The following is a 13680-nucleotide window of genomic DNA, read 5'->3' as shown; positions in this document are numbered from 1 at the left end:
GTGAACGCCCATCATCAAGATCGCTAACTATGTCTTTGTGCCCGTAGTGCTGGACTTTTCTCAAAACTATCCATCCAGCCCTCTCGCTATGCCCTGCCAACCTCTTACGCTCTCCTCTTCGTATTAATTTAATTCCCTGTCTTCGCCTTCTCGCTCCCCCTTCAAGACGAAGCATAGCAAGATAAAGCTAGATTGGTGCTCGTGCTCCCTGCCTTGAAGATGTACGTTTCCTCACCGCCTCTTCTCTGCTCTAGCATCTTCATCTGGCAGTAGAGGCAAAATACGGCTATTGCTATGGCTAATGCGCCATATCCTCAGTTGGAACATGGGATTTGCAGAGAACCCATTGCGTAACACTGGTGGAAGGGATAGCCGCATATCTCTGAGGTCTAGGACGTGAGATGAATGGGGGCCTTGGAGAAGAAGACCCAAAGAAGGAAGAGGAGGAAAATGGATGAAAGAGAGGACTGGGTCACTCCCCAAATGGAGTGTAAAAGACAGAGTTCCATATGGTCAGTGTACATTTGTATCTTTTGTGGACTACATCATTTCCTATCGTGTTTGCTTGGTGCCCAACTGACAAGCTCCTACTATCCTGTTTGTTCTTGGCCCAGCCTCACGACAACGGCACACCACTACGAGATTAGCCGAGCTCATTTGGTGCAAGATGGACAGATGGAGCGCAATGAATAGTTCAGTGAACCCTAAGAGTTCCCAGTTAGCCGTGATATATTTGATATTAGCTGCTTAGATTCTGTCCATCTGTGGCGAGATGCTGTGCCTCTACCGGAATATCATAGTCACCTTCTACCGCCCTAGTCCCCAAGTGTTGTCTTTCACAGAGTGCCAGGCAATGGGCCAATCCTGAGCGAGAAACAACTCCCATTCGTCCTGTCTCCTGTTTTCCATCTTTTGACACAGCATTTTACCTTTCTCTGCAGGGACTTCTCGGCCGCTAATTATATTACTCGCGTATCTACACTCTCGCTTATTGCCATTTCTGCTTATGCATCGATGGGCAAGAGTAGGCTAAATATACCATTTTGCTGCTCGACGAGTGTCTTGTCTCCTTGTCTGAATGTGTATAATATATGTATGTACATACATACACGACGACCTAGCCGCTGGAGAAGGTAAAGCTGTGGCGAGCTGTGGCAGCCTCTGCCTGAGATAAACAAGCACGGAGATGAGAGCAAACGACTATTGTACACAGACACCCTATTTCCATGAGTAGTGAATGAGTGTCTATGTATTGACGAGGAGGGAGATGGGTGCCTTGTCAGATGAGGATATGTGATACAAAGGAGAGAAAGGCTGCATTCCAAATGCAAAAAAGACAAATATGGCCATTGTAGTAAGACGTTGAGAGTAGGACATCTCCTACCTAAAGGCTGGAAGAGAGAGAAAAGGGTAAAAGAAGGAATGGAAACCATCGATCACAAGACGAAGTAGTTGATGTACTGGTGTTGGGTGTGATATCACCGACCAAAAATGAAAAGAGCGAGAGCGAGAGCGAGAAGAGAAAGACAAGACTGCACTGAATAGTACGTGTCACTTAGTAACTGACCGAGGTATTACATGTTAATTCCTAAGAGAGTTCCCTCAATGGTAAGCACTCTAGCCATTTGTTAGTCATGAACTCTTAATGCATTCTAAAGCTGGCTTGGGAAGTTGTGCACCGACGTTGAAGCAACAATGACTCGACTAAAACAACCAACTCAACCCATTTCTGGCTCCGCTTTAGACGCCGCTTTAGTAAGACTGCTTTAGACTTCTTCACAGTAGCTAAAGGCCAAGATACACATCGTCGTTATCGACATTCCAGTTTGGTGTCGTTGACTACATAGTTAGTGCTTCAACCACATTTCCATTCTTACATTCACCCTGCCATAGTAGCGGGCACTATAGGCGCCACAAGACTCCCTTTCTACTAGCTGTGTCCCCTCTCTGGCTTGACAGACTTTCTGTTGCAATTCTTGTAATCTTTCACTGCATTTTTGTTTCTGTGTAATTCAACTACAAGTAGACACCACTGGAACGTGGAAGTCCGTGTACCTTGCAGAACAGCAGGCCTTTCACCCCCCCCCCCCCCCCCTTCGCATCGCTTTGGTCTGCTTTGTCTCCCTGCCATCGCGCTTTGCACCCATAACCACCCATGACTTTTACTATTGTTTCTTCTCTTGTTATATAGTTGCAACCTCCTTGTTTCTAGAAAGTAGACTTGGGACCCTTATTTTCTTCTTTCGCTTCTTTGTATGCCCATGCACATCACAGAGAGCAAGGTGTTACACAGAATAGTGCCTGTTTCTATTTTCAAGCAAGACAAGTTCTACGATGAGGATCTTTTGTTGGAAAGGATGGAATGGAATATATGTATGTGGCTGTCTGTGATTTATTACCAACATGATGGAGGTTTCCCTACTGACTTGGCTCTTTTACGTTCTCTCCTGTGTTCTGTAAAAGTTGCATTGTATTCCCACCCCTCCTCGGCTCCCAATGACCAAGAAGGTGAGCATGATTACCTTACCATGACAGCCCTGCGAAAGACCGATGTAAAGGACAAAGAGCCATGTCTCGCGGATGGTAGTTCCGGGGGCTTGGGAGGGAGGGTGGAACTAACAACAAAAGACAGAAGACAAAAAGGGACTGGGGGGGAAGTTTGGTACAAAGGAAAGGGTGAAGCACAAAGTATTGGAAGGACAAGTCAAAAGAATCAGGCCGGGTAGCGGTAGAATGGATCTGGCCATCAGGCCGTCGGTCAGATTAACACCATATTGTCAGCTAGGAGCACTGGAAGTAGGTGGTCTAGAAGATCAACAAACTTGCCTCAAAATGAACGTACCGTGCATCGAACAATTCAAGAGCCTTGAAAACGTCTCGGCTTACTGGATCTTCCTTGCGCAATCTATGCTTCTGGTACAGTTCTGTCCTTGTTCACACAGTGAATGGTGGTGTAGCTATGAGTGACTACATCTCTTGACCGCGATTAGCTTCGCGCAGCCAAAGGGGGGTTGGTCTAATGACTAGGATAAAAAGGAGGGCAATGCATTGAATGGCAATACGCACGCTGTGGCAGATATGTGGTTGTGATTACAACCATCTCTTGGTGCTAGGACTCACGGCATCACAGCATGGCATTTAAGTTGAGCAAGCTCAACGTGGCCAAGCCACTTTGTGCGGTGAGTCTGCTGCAAACAAAGACGATGGGAGTCACTGAATGACACCAACATAGATTGGGAAGAAGAGTAATAGCGGGAGAGAGACCGCCGATACAATGGCCCGGCTAACAAAACTGGCCAAGAAGAAACAAGACGGGATGCCCGTACAGAGCTTAGCATGCGTATATGTCAAGTTATAATTAGTGAAATTAAAGGTGCGGTGCTTGCTGTACTGGTAGGCCACCGAAGCAACTTCAAATAGCCATCATACTTTGGGAATGGCCCGCCATGAAGCAGGACATGATGGGGCTAATTCCGCACGAAACACCCATCATGTACAAGTACATTTACCACAAGGGGTGAAGTGAGGCACATGGGGCAATGTGTATGTACAAATAGTTATTTGCATAGGTAGAGGTGCCAAGAGGAGGAGGTGAGAGTAGTGACTACGGCAAATCGGCGTCAGAGTGTTCTATCCAGGTACTTTGCACACACATGTAACTACATGCATACATGCGTACATGTATGATGTATATGTGTCTACAGCACCAGAGGTCTCGTCACTTCTCGAAAGGGCAAGCAGTAGAGAGCGAGAAAAGAGGAAGGGCGGACTGCGTCCTTGGAGGCGGTGACGTTTTGGTAGACACAGCACACCCTCCCCCCGCATACAATTCCCCCAATTGGTATATGCAGGAAGGCTAGAGATTGCGAGTGGGTAAAAAGGAAAACAGTGGGGAAGACGACGCAGTCAGTGAGAATACAAACGACCCAGGGCTTGGTTGGGTGTTTTGAAGCGGGCGCAGACGTGGGCGACGGTAGTTGGGCGGTGGGTGGTGGGACCTGTCTGCCGGCCTGTCTGTTGGTCTGTATATGACAGCTTGTTGGCTTGCACCCAGGCACGATTTGTTGTTGTATTTTGAGGAGGGTGGGATACTTCCCCATGGATGGTCTAGTATAGCCCAGAGAGCGCTGTTCATGTATATGTGTATGTATGTACATTGTGTCAGCCAAAGCCGTCCGAGGCGTGGCTTTGTATTGTCGGTTGTAAGTTACATTCTCTCGGTTGCCTATGGCCATCTGGGCCATCCAGTCCTTTCCCACGCAACCCGCGCTGCAAAGAGCCTTGTAGACCTGTCTTTCACAGCATCGTCCGTCTTTTGTAGATGCATTGCATTGCATGGTACATGTCCATTGTCCATTCCCTGGCCCCAGGTGGGTCCCCTGTGATTTGTTTGCTCTATTTAGCTACTACATTCGGATTTCTCTCTGGTAACTATCTTACTTGGCCAACGGGAGTATTCTGGTCTCTCCTTGCTGTTCAGGTGTTGGCCTCAGGCTCTTTTGTCGGTGTTTTACAGGCTGGGTTTCGGCCAATCAGCGGTTGCGCTCCCAGAAGGCGCCAATCACAGGCCAAGGGTGGATATCTCGAGTTATACAGAGGCTTGAGACGACACTAGCCATGTTGGCGAATCAACACAAGACCTTCTTTTATTGTTTGTTGTTCAACCAAACGCTGGCCAATGCACTGGAGCTGGCTGGACAGAAACTCAGCTCCGCTGATCAGCAGGCAGGGCTTCACTGACATGGCCAAAGTACCTTCAGGGGCCCCTCCCAAAGGCTCTGGCTGGTTTGTTCTCGAAGGTTAAGGATCCGTCACGGTAAGGTAGCTGCCCTCACCCTGGCTGGGCCGCCTCGGCAATGCATTGTATGTATGTGCGTATGTATCTGCATCCTTGTTATGGAGGGAATGATGCTGAGGCTGGTGATATCGTACGTAGTGTGTAGGTCTGGTTCTGGCGGGGAAGGGGCGTCCGTCGCCCATGTTTCCAGATAAAGATGGGGTGGGACTTGTCTTGCTGTGCTCAGCCCAACAAGCACGTACACACACGCACGCAAACCAGGAGCCATCCTTGAGGTATTGACATCTGCCGTACTCGTATCACCTGCACTCTGTAGAGTGTCAAGAAATGGAAACGGGCGGCAAAAGCGGACACGAAGGAAGAAAAGAGAACTTCAGGGCATTGCAATATCCCTGGCCTGTCTGTTTTCCATACGCCTTTTGTGTAACTGCAACCTGATACAATTTCCAAGTTGAGAGAAATGCTTGTCGAAGATTAACGAAGGAAAGAGGAGGATCGCAGGGCCGCAACTGAGATCCCAGATACCAGAGAAATAAAGAATAAAATAGGGAAAATGGAAAAAGCCACCTGAGTGGCGGTCTACGTGGTACAGAGAGCATGGCTTCAACACGAGGAACGTGTATATCAGGGTCGGGCAGCCACTCTTGAGCCGGATTGATCTCTTGCATTTTCCCAAACAACCTTCCCGCTGCCTAGATCTCTACCTCGCGCAGTTTCCATCGCTGCTCTCCTGCGGCTTTTCTGTCGTGATTCGCCATCTTTTCTGTCCGTCTGGCTGCCCTCGCCATTGTTTCTCCTGACGGTCTTGTCTCTTCCAGGCCCGTAATAGTGTATTTTATTTTATTTCTCGTTTCTTCTCGCACATCTCTTGTTTTCTTATCCTTTCTGTCTAGCAGCTATTCTTGTCTCTTTTCTCCAGATCTTGATCTTCTTTTCTCGGCGAACACGCACCTAAACCCTCGCCTCGTCCCGCTTCCCTCTTGCTCCTGCCCGATCTGGCTCTTGCCTTCCAGGACTCGTGTTGGCGTCGATACTCCTTCCTTTCTGGCCTGGCCGACATCTTGCTCAAGTCCGTTCGGCGTTTGTCTCTCGGCTAGCCATTCCGCACCACCTGCTGCACTACCACCGCAAACGCAGCCGCACTTTTTTCTGCTACTCCGTGGTGGACTCCTGCACGTTTGGTTCGCTTGTCCTCTGCTCGATTTAGGTAGTCAGTTGCGATATCCCTAGTTCTTTGTTTTCTAGACGACAAGGGAAGGCTTTTCTCGTGTTAGTTTTGCTGGTTTTCTTGTCTTCAGCTCCCCAACTGGAACACTTCTGCGCTGGAGCCAGAGTCTTGTGCATTTCTATCTTGTATTGTCTTCGTCCTTTCTCTCGACCTTTGGCTTGTTCTCTTCTTTTACTTTTTTTGCTTTGTCGTCAATCGTCTCTTCAGCTCTTCTAGAACGTCTATTTGCCTTGTTTTCTCTTCTCCGCTCTCCGCCCTCATCCTGGTTACTCCTCTTTTCTGCAATGGTCACCCACAGCTATCTTCCTGGCCGCTTCAGCCATGCCGGTCCCGGATATCAGATCCCATACACCGACCGCCGCCAGGCCCTGAGCCACGACCGACGCGCTGTCTTTTCCGCAGCCACCGGCACTTCAGACAAGGAAGGCGGGAATTCTAATGAGGGAGCACCCCCGCGCAAGAGAATCGCAGTTGCTGTAAGTTCAGGTCTCCGAGTCTGGCCTCGACCGCCATCGGCTGAAAAGAATGCCAAAAGGGACAGTTGCTAACGTGGCCCACACAGTGCAGCCGTTGCCGGAAACGCAAGATCCGGTGCAGCGGTGATGATGGAACTGGCGCTTCATGCCAAAATTGCCAAACTGCTGGCGCCGACCAATGCCAGTTTTTGCGCGTAAGTAACAGCCGATCTGGCTTTCGCGCGACCTTAGACATGTGAAGTTGTGACTTGTTTCATCCTCACTCGTACCCATACCCATGCCCATGCCCTCCCTGTTCACCACCCACCCGCCTTGTCTATCCCTGCCTGTCTTGTCACCCGCTGACCTTGTTTGGCCTGTCCCTGCAGGTTGCCTCCACTGAAACGACTTTCCGCACCGACGACTCGACTTTCTCTTACAACATCGCTGCGGCCCGCATGCACCAGTCGGTGCCCAAGGGTGCCCCGCCGCCACTCTCAATGATGACCCCCGTCGTCCACTCGCCATACCCCGATCTTTCCACATCTTCGCTGCAATCACATGGTTCAGGCTCAGGCTACTCGCAAAGTGAGGTGATGGCCTCGTACCACCAGACTTCATACGCCCCAGCCAGTGATAAGTCGCACAGCAACAGTGGCGTGTCCACCATGGCGACGCATTGGACCCCTCCTTACGGCGAGGAGCAAGTCGACTGCAATGCCATGACCCCGTACCCCTACTCGCATGCACCACACATGGTATCGTCAACCCCGTCGTATCGCATGCCCGACGTCATGTCAAATAAAACCAGCCATGTGCATCAAGCGCATCACAGCTCTCATCCGCCCAGTCAGGCCTATGGCGATGTCGACACAGCCTACACATACGGCAATTCGCCGTCGGCTATCCAGCGCTCGGCGCTGAACACACATACACAGCACTATCTACCGTACTCGTTGCCCATGTCAACAACCAGCGCTGGAATGGGAATTGGCGACTCGGCTGAGCGCGTTCTCCCGACCCCTCAACGACTGGCTTCCACGCCGGGCCAGGTAGCAGCAATTTACCGCGCCACTGGTTCAGGTCACAATAGCTCCACCCACATCCACGGCCAGGGCCATGGCCATGGCCATTTTCACCACCAACCGCACGGGTCTAGCGCGACGAGCAGCAATGTGTCGACCAGTGTGATCTCCGACGTGTCTATGCCAACTTCATCCACGGCATACTCTGGCGTATACGAAATGCCGACTGCGACGACACCATCCTACCTCCCTTCGCACTCGGCCCCTGTCACATCGACGAGCATTCTGTCTTCTTCGGTATCCTCTACATCCTCAATCCCACGCTCCGACTCAACAGCCATGGCCAGTTTAGCGGAAACATACACAACCCCCACATCCAGCGATCCAGTGTACTCGCCCACTAATGGGGAGTCACTAACAGCTGCCTCAAGCAACAGCGACTTGGCATACCGATACAACGAGTCGGTGCGGCGTACGGGGTCTACCTGTGGCGATGACCTAGCCCTCTCCACAACTTCCAACACAACAAGCCTCCCGCTGCACCAGCTTTCAAGCTCCCAGCCATATGACTCGGCAGACTCTGAAGTCGCTGTCTTGACACATGCGGATTCCCAGGACTCGGAGACGCTGGTGATGAAGCAAGGAGAGGTGGGCTGCATGACCCCACATGCGTAGGTCGTGTAATTCTGGGGCAAACAACAGGCGGTGGGTAAGTGTTTCGTTTCTTTCTTATCTGTGATGCATTAGTGGTCTTTGTCTTTCTTTGCCCTGGGGTCTTCCTCTAGTTTTTATGAGCCCTGCTCTCCTCCGGTGGTGCATCTCTGCGATACAACCTCTTGTTTGATCTTGGTGGACGTGCTTGTTATTCTCCATAGGCCTTTCTTCATGTTGCCCTCCCTCGCTTATTCTTGGCCTTCCAATTCTCACATCTCTGTGAAGAACGCTGCCTTTCAAAGATTTTTGTTTTTGTTCTTCTCTTTTTGTGACCTAGGAGTAGCCTAGGCCCGGTCGACACGGTTCGCATCTAATCTTTGCTATGTAGTTAGTCAATTAGCTTATTAACCATGCTTTCTGCTCATTAGTTTTCTGTTTGTTTGCTTAGTTAGTTGTAATGGCAAAATGGCTTGCGGCAATCTCCGCAGTATAAAAGTCCGGGTAACACCAATGTTGGCATTTTGGGATTCTTCCACTCGTCTATCTCATAGGGCTAACTATATATGTCATCCCTTCTATCCCTTACCGCTCCTACCTCATGTACCTCTTACGCCTCGCAGAAAGCCTTGAACGTCACAAACTCGTCGTCATCGCTGCCCTCAGACTCGAGAACCAGTTCAGCCGATGCTCCCACAAAGTACACATAGCCGGCCTCAATAGGTTCCGTCTTGGGCCCCACGCTAATTTTGCCCTTGCCTGATGTGCAAATGACAACACTGGGGCCGTCAATGGACTCAAACGTAGCCTTTGCACCGTTGCCGTTCAGCTTGGTGCGGATGACAGCAAACTCATCAATTGGGGGGTCGTACAACATCACGCTGCTGGCGCTAGAGTATCCATTGCGGTTGAGGGTGGCATAGGGGTACTCAGTCGGCACCATCTTTTGCTGGTCAATGGGTGCAAAGTTGTACGTCAGCATTTCCACTAGCGTAGTCACGTCCTTAAACTTGGGGGTAAACCCGGCGCGGACTACGTTGTCGGAAGCAGCCATGCACTCGACGATATCGCCAGACACGTAGGCGTGAATGTCATCGGCCACCAAGAAAAGCGCCTCGCCAGGCTGCAGGGTGACAAAATTGAGGAAGAAGAGCACAAAGATGCCAATATCAACGCCGAATTCGCCGTGGGTGCGCGTCACCAATTCGGCCAGAACAGCACCAGACGTCGAGGCCACGCCACCAGCCGCAAACTGGTCGCCCTGGGTCTTGGCCAGCTCGATCAGCTGCGCTGTCAATGGCGCCAGCACATCTTCCTTTGTAGACGCCTCCATAGCAGCACCAAAAATGCGCTGCAGCTGCTTCTTGCTCTCGGAAATCTCGGCCTCGGACGGTTCCTCGGGCTGCGCTTTGGCGTTAGCAATGAAGGCGGCGGCGGCCTCCTCGCCAATCAAATCACGGAACGGCGCAACACTCTCAAGGAAGTGGACAATCTCAGCCAGAGGGCGGAAGCCGCACAAACCCTCAAACGGCGTCACGGCAATGGCCATCTCAGGCTTGTGGTTGTCATCGGGGTAGTGCGCGGGATCGCGCGCGTGCAAGAGCTCTGCGAGCTTCTTGTTGGGGTGGGCTTGAATGGAAAGAGCCTTGTTGATGCTCAGAATCTTGAACAGAAAAGGCAGTTTGGAGCCAAACTTGTCGGCAATAGACTTGGACAGCAGCGCCTCGTTCCCCTCAACAAGCTCAAGAAGCGTGCGGCCGGTTTGCACGTCACGCGAGGGGTTGGAGGGGTGAGTACCCATCCACAGCTGCAGGAAAGGAGAAAATGGAGCCCGGTTAACTTGTACTCGGCCCACGATCAGCGACAGTGTTATTCACGTACCTCGGCATACGGCTTGTCCTCCTGCACAGTGAAGCCCTCGGCCGGCGTGGCGGCGGCGTATTTGGCAGCAGCAGAGTTGGAGCCAAACTTTCCCCACTCGTACGAATTAACGCCACACTGCAAGCGAATCAGTGGAACGGGAAGCATTGTGACGGTGGTGCGGAGATGGAGGGCGTATGTTGGGAATAGGGAGAAAGAGAAGAAATCAATCAAGCCAATCCGCTGCTCAGCACTTCAAGTGGTGATGAAGCATTGAACCCAGACCCCACCATAGCTCAGGGGAGCTTAAACAGACCGAAAAGCCAAAGCGGCCAATCACAAGAACTGGATCTGCCACCTGCGGCTCCACTTTTTATTTGATCTCCCGCCTGGTGGGGCAGGACATGACATAATCCAATCACGTGACACGCTCAACGTCACTCTGTTGCTAGGAAGCCGGCGTCAGGATCCGCGAATGAACTGCCTTGCTTTAGAGCGCGATCGAGTTGGCGATCCAGCGCTGCCCTTCTTTGTGTTTTCATGCCTGGTACTTTTTTTCTGTTTGCTCTACTCGAGTCTTTAATTCTCTCATTCCTCTTTACCTTTCCCCCCTCAGCCTTGCCTCGCACCTCTTGGCTCTAGCCTCACCTCCGCAAAACACATGTCACAGCGCAATCGCAGCGGGCGTGGCTCGGCGCGCAACATCGGGACTGCTCATGGAGAAGAAGTACCCCTGTGGGAATCATGCCGGGATAAGATCAACGAGTGTATCACGCTGGTCAATGATGACAACGCGAATCTAGACAAGATCCTGTCTCTTGACTCGCAAGCCGCCGAGGAGGTGCGCAAGGACTCACAGCCAGCGTATCGTACGCTAGCCAAAATGGAAGACCTTTGCCGGACAGGCGTCAAGGCTGATGAAACCGCAGCAACGCATATCAAGAACCTGATTGAGCAGTTGACAATTCTCAGGGGTGTACAAAGCGCAAAGGAACAGGGGACTGCAGGCGATGAAAAGCCAACACCGTCGGGGCCAATATCACGAGCTGGATCGTCTCGAACACGCGAGCGGGAAAAGGAGCGGGAAAAGGACAGATCAACGCCTGTTCCTGCTGCCTCTACGACCGCTGCCTCATCTGCCGCCGCGGCTGCGGCAGCTGGCAACAGCTTGTACGATTACGATGGCGGGGCAGATTCGCTTGTCCCGAGCCCGGCTGGCGGGCCGCCGTCACGTCGCGCCGAGCGCGCCGAGCGGAATTCGCAGCGCGACAGCATCCCGCCAGCTGAAGACGACCGTACGCCAGGGCCCAGTGATAAGGGCAGCGGCACGCCCTCGGCACACGGAGGAAGCGGCAGCGGGTTGCGGGCCAAACCGCATGTTTTTGCCAAGGGCGATGCAGTCGCCTTCAAGCCCAAGACGGCACCCGGCGAGTCTCCGTCAGACTGGATACTCGGCGAAGTCAAAGTGGTGCTGGGCGAGGGCAAGAGCCGACGCTACAAGGTGCTCGATGTCGAGCCGGATGACCAGAGCCCACAGAAAGAGTACCGTAGCAGCGCAAGCAGCATGATCCCCATTACCACTGAGGCCGGGGTCAAGAGTTTGCCTGAATGGGAATCAGGCAAGAAGGTCTTGGCCATGTATCCTCAAACAACCACATTCTATCCGGCCGAGGTTATCAGCACAGCAGAGGACGGCAAGGTAAATCTGCGCTTTGAGGGGGAGAATGATTCTACGACCATGCAGCAGGTTGAGCGGAGGTTTGTCGTTGGCTTCCGCGCATAGACGAGGGCGGCATAGCGAGGGGACCAGGAGTTGTCCCGGCGTTGGGCGGAGTACAGTTTGTTCACATGGCGTTAGGAGTATTTGATTGAGTAAATGTGGCCATGTTTCTCGGCCTTTTTGTGTATTTTCTGGCGACATTTATGCATGGGTTCGGGCAACTCTTTGAACCCCGTGATGATCCAGTCAGTCAGTCTACTACTAGTGCAGGCGCAATTTTTTGGGGGTGCTCTCTTAGTGCTGTAGACCCTGTAACACCATATCAGGCTCTTCACAGTGCGCAACACACATGCCCCTTGCAGCTGAGCACTTCCAGCTGTGTCTAGTCTAGTGCATGTCCATCTCTACACTACTATTGGCAGAAAACACGCCTACCCAGGTCTCTAGTTATTATTACAATACCGGCCGGCCACTTTGTTACCCACGTAGCTATAGTCTAGCCCAGTCTGACAGCCAGCTTTCCCCTTTTTCCCTTCTCTTTTGCTCCATGAAACACGCTGGTTCCTTCGTGGCTAAGTCTCCTTTTGCGTCCAGCCCAAAGTCAGTGCTCCAACCCTAAAGCAGCTCTCTCCAGTCCATCCACAGCGCGGTAGCTAAACCCTTGTATCGCACGCAAAGTCAACCTCTTGAATTCCAGCTCGCCTCCTCCCCTCCCTCTCCTCTTTGTTGCGGCTGTCTGCCTAGGATCCCTTTATCACTCTACTGTTTGCTTTGCCAGACTTGTTTCCTAGTTTTCTCTTTCTCTTCTCAGCTCCGGGCCTGATCGCAGACGGGTTGTCCTTTAGCCACCAAATTACCACCACCATCCTATCCAGCTAAACTTTTGATATTACTACCACGATCCCCCTTTCTCGGCCACCAAAATACCCAGTGCCAGCAATACGAGCGACTCCCTTTTACCACGAGCCTTGATTTTTTCTCCTCTGTTCCTCTTGCATCGCGTGCGCGTTTGTTGTCACATTGCATCACGATCACGACTTTCGCTCTCGTTACGGCCACCTCGCTCTCGTCGCTCTCGAGACGCACCACTCCCTCCCTCCCTCCCTCCCGTCCGCGAATACACAAACACATTCTCTCACCATGGGCGGCCAACTCTCCAAAATGATGGCCAAGATCTTCGGATCCAAGGAAATGCGCCTCCTGATGCTCGGCCTTGATGCTGCTGGCAAGACTACTATTCTGTACAAGCTCAAGCTGGGCCAGGACGTCACCACCATCCCGACCGTTGGCTTCAACGTCGAGACCGTGACGTACAAGAACGTCAAGTTCAATGTATGGGATGTCGGTGGTCAGGACAAGATTCGCCCGCTGTGGCGACACTACTTTAGCGGTAAGGGAGCCCTTTCCCCAGGCCAGACCAGGTCCGCCCGGACCAACAAGCTCAAGAAACGCCAGTGCGTTTCTACACCACACCACCTACCTGCTAACAACTGACTCTTCTTCTCTTCTCCAGGCACCCAGGGCCTCATCTTTGTCATCGACTCGTCCGACCGCGCGCGAATGGAGGAGGCGCGCACCGAGCTGCACCGCATCATCAACGACCACGAGATGAAAGACAGCCTGCTGCTGGTGTTTGCCAACAAGCAGGATCTCCCCGAGGCCATGACCCCGCAGGACGTCACCGAGTGCCTGCAGCTGGCCAAGCTCAAGGACAAGGTCTGGTATGTGGTGCCGTCGTGCGCCACGACTGGCGAGGGTCTGCTTGAGGGCTTGGCGTGGCTGAGCAATAATATCAAGGCCCCGCCAGTGCCTGTTGCGAAGAAGTAGGCTGCGACCAAGGCTGCTTTCACGTGGCGGCCGGCTGGAGCATGCGCCAAGTATCCGGCTGGCCCGTTCGGCTCCCGCGCTAGCCGGTCTCGCGCCCGGCTGTGCAGCACCTCGGC

The 13680-nt window shown here is 52.3% G+C and overlaps 4 protein-coding genes across 4 annotated transcripts; 3 read left to right on the top strand and 1 right to left on the bottom strand.

Moving 5' to 3' along the window:
• Positions 1 to 6310: 6310 nt before the first annotated feature.
• Positions 6311 to 8181, top strand: BROUX77_005072 (uncharacterized protein; the record flags this gene model as incomplete). The annotated part of the gene is made up of 3 exons (XM_073749905.1): positions 6311 to 6502; positions 6589 to 6696; positions 6871 to 8181. The coding sequence occupies 3 exons, from the start codon at positions 6311 to 6313 to the stop codon at positions 8179 to 8181; spliced, it is 1611 nt and encodes a 536-aa protein (XP_073605529.1).
• A 586-nt stretch (positions 8182 to 8767) lies between these two features.
• Positions 8768 to 10185, bottom strand: BROUX77_005071 (uncharacterized protein; the record flags this gene model as incomplete). The annotated part of the gene is made up of 2 exons (XM_073749904.1): positions 8768 to 9964; positions 10039 to 10185. The coding sequence occupies 2 exons, from the start codon at positions 10183 to 10185 to the stop codon at positions 8768 to 8770; spliced, it is 1344 nt and encodes a 447-aa protein (XP_073605528.1).
• A 493-nt stretch (positions 10186 to 10678) lies between these two features.
• Positions 10679 to 11800, top strand: BROUX77_005070 (uncharacterized protein; the record flags this gene model as incomplete). The annotated part of the gene is made up of 1 exon (XM_073749903.1): positions 10679 to 11800. The coding sequence occupies one exon, from the start codon at positions 10679 to 10681 to the stop codon at positions 11798 to 11800; it is 1122 nt and encodes a 373-aa protein (XP_073605527.1).
• A 1077-nt stretch (positions 11801 to 12877) lies between these two features.
• On the top strand, positions 12878 to 13564 carry BROUX77_005069 (uncharacterized protein; the record flags this gene model as incomplete). Its single annotated transcript, XM_073749902.1, has 2 exons — positions 12878 to 13127; positions 13251 to 13564. 2 exons carry the CDS (start codon positions 12878 to 12880, stop codon positions 13562 to 13564), a joined length of 564 nt encoding a protein of 187 aa, XP_073605526.1.
• Positions 13565 to 13680: the final 116 nt, after the last annotated feature.

This window comes from Berkeleyomyces rouxiae (assembly GCF_048999995.1).
Source record: "Berkeleyomyces rouxiae strain 22BRR77 chromosome Unknown BrBRR77_ptg000004l, whole genome shotgun sequence".
NCBI lineage: Eukaryota > Fungi > Ascomycota > Sordariomycetes > Microascales > Ceratocystidaceae > Berkeleyomyces > Berkeleyomyces rouxiae.
This window is presented reverse-complemented; position numbering and strand designations above follow the sequence as displayed.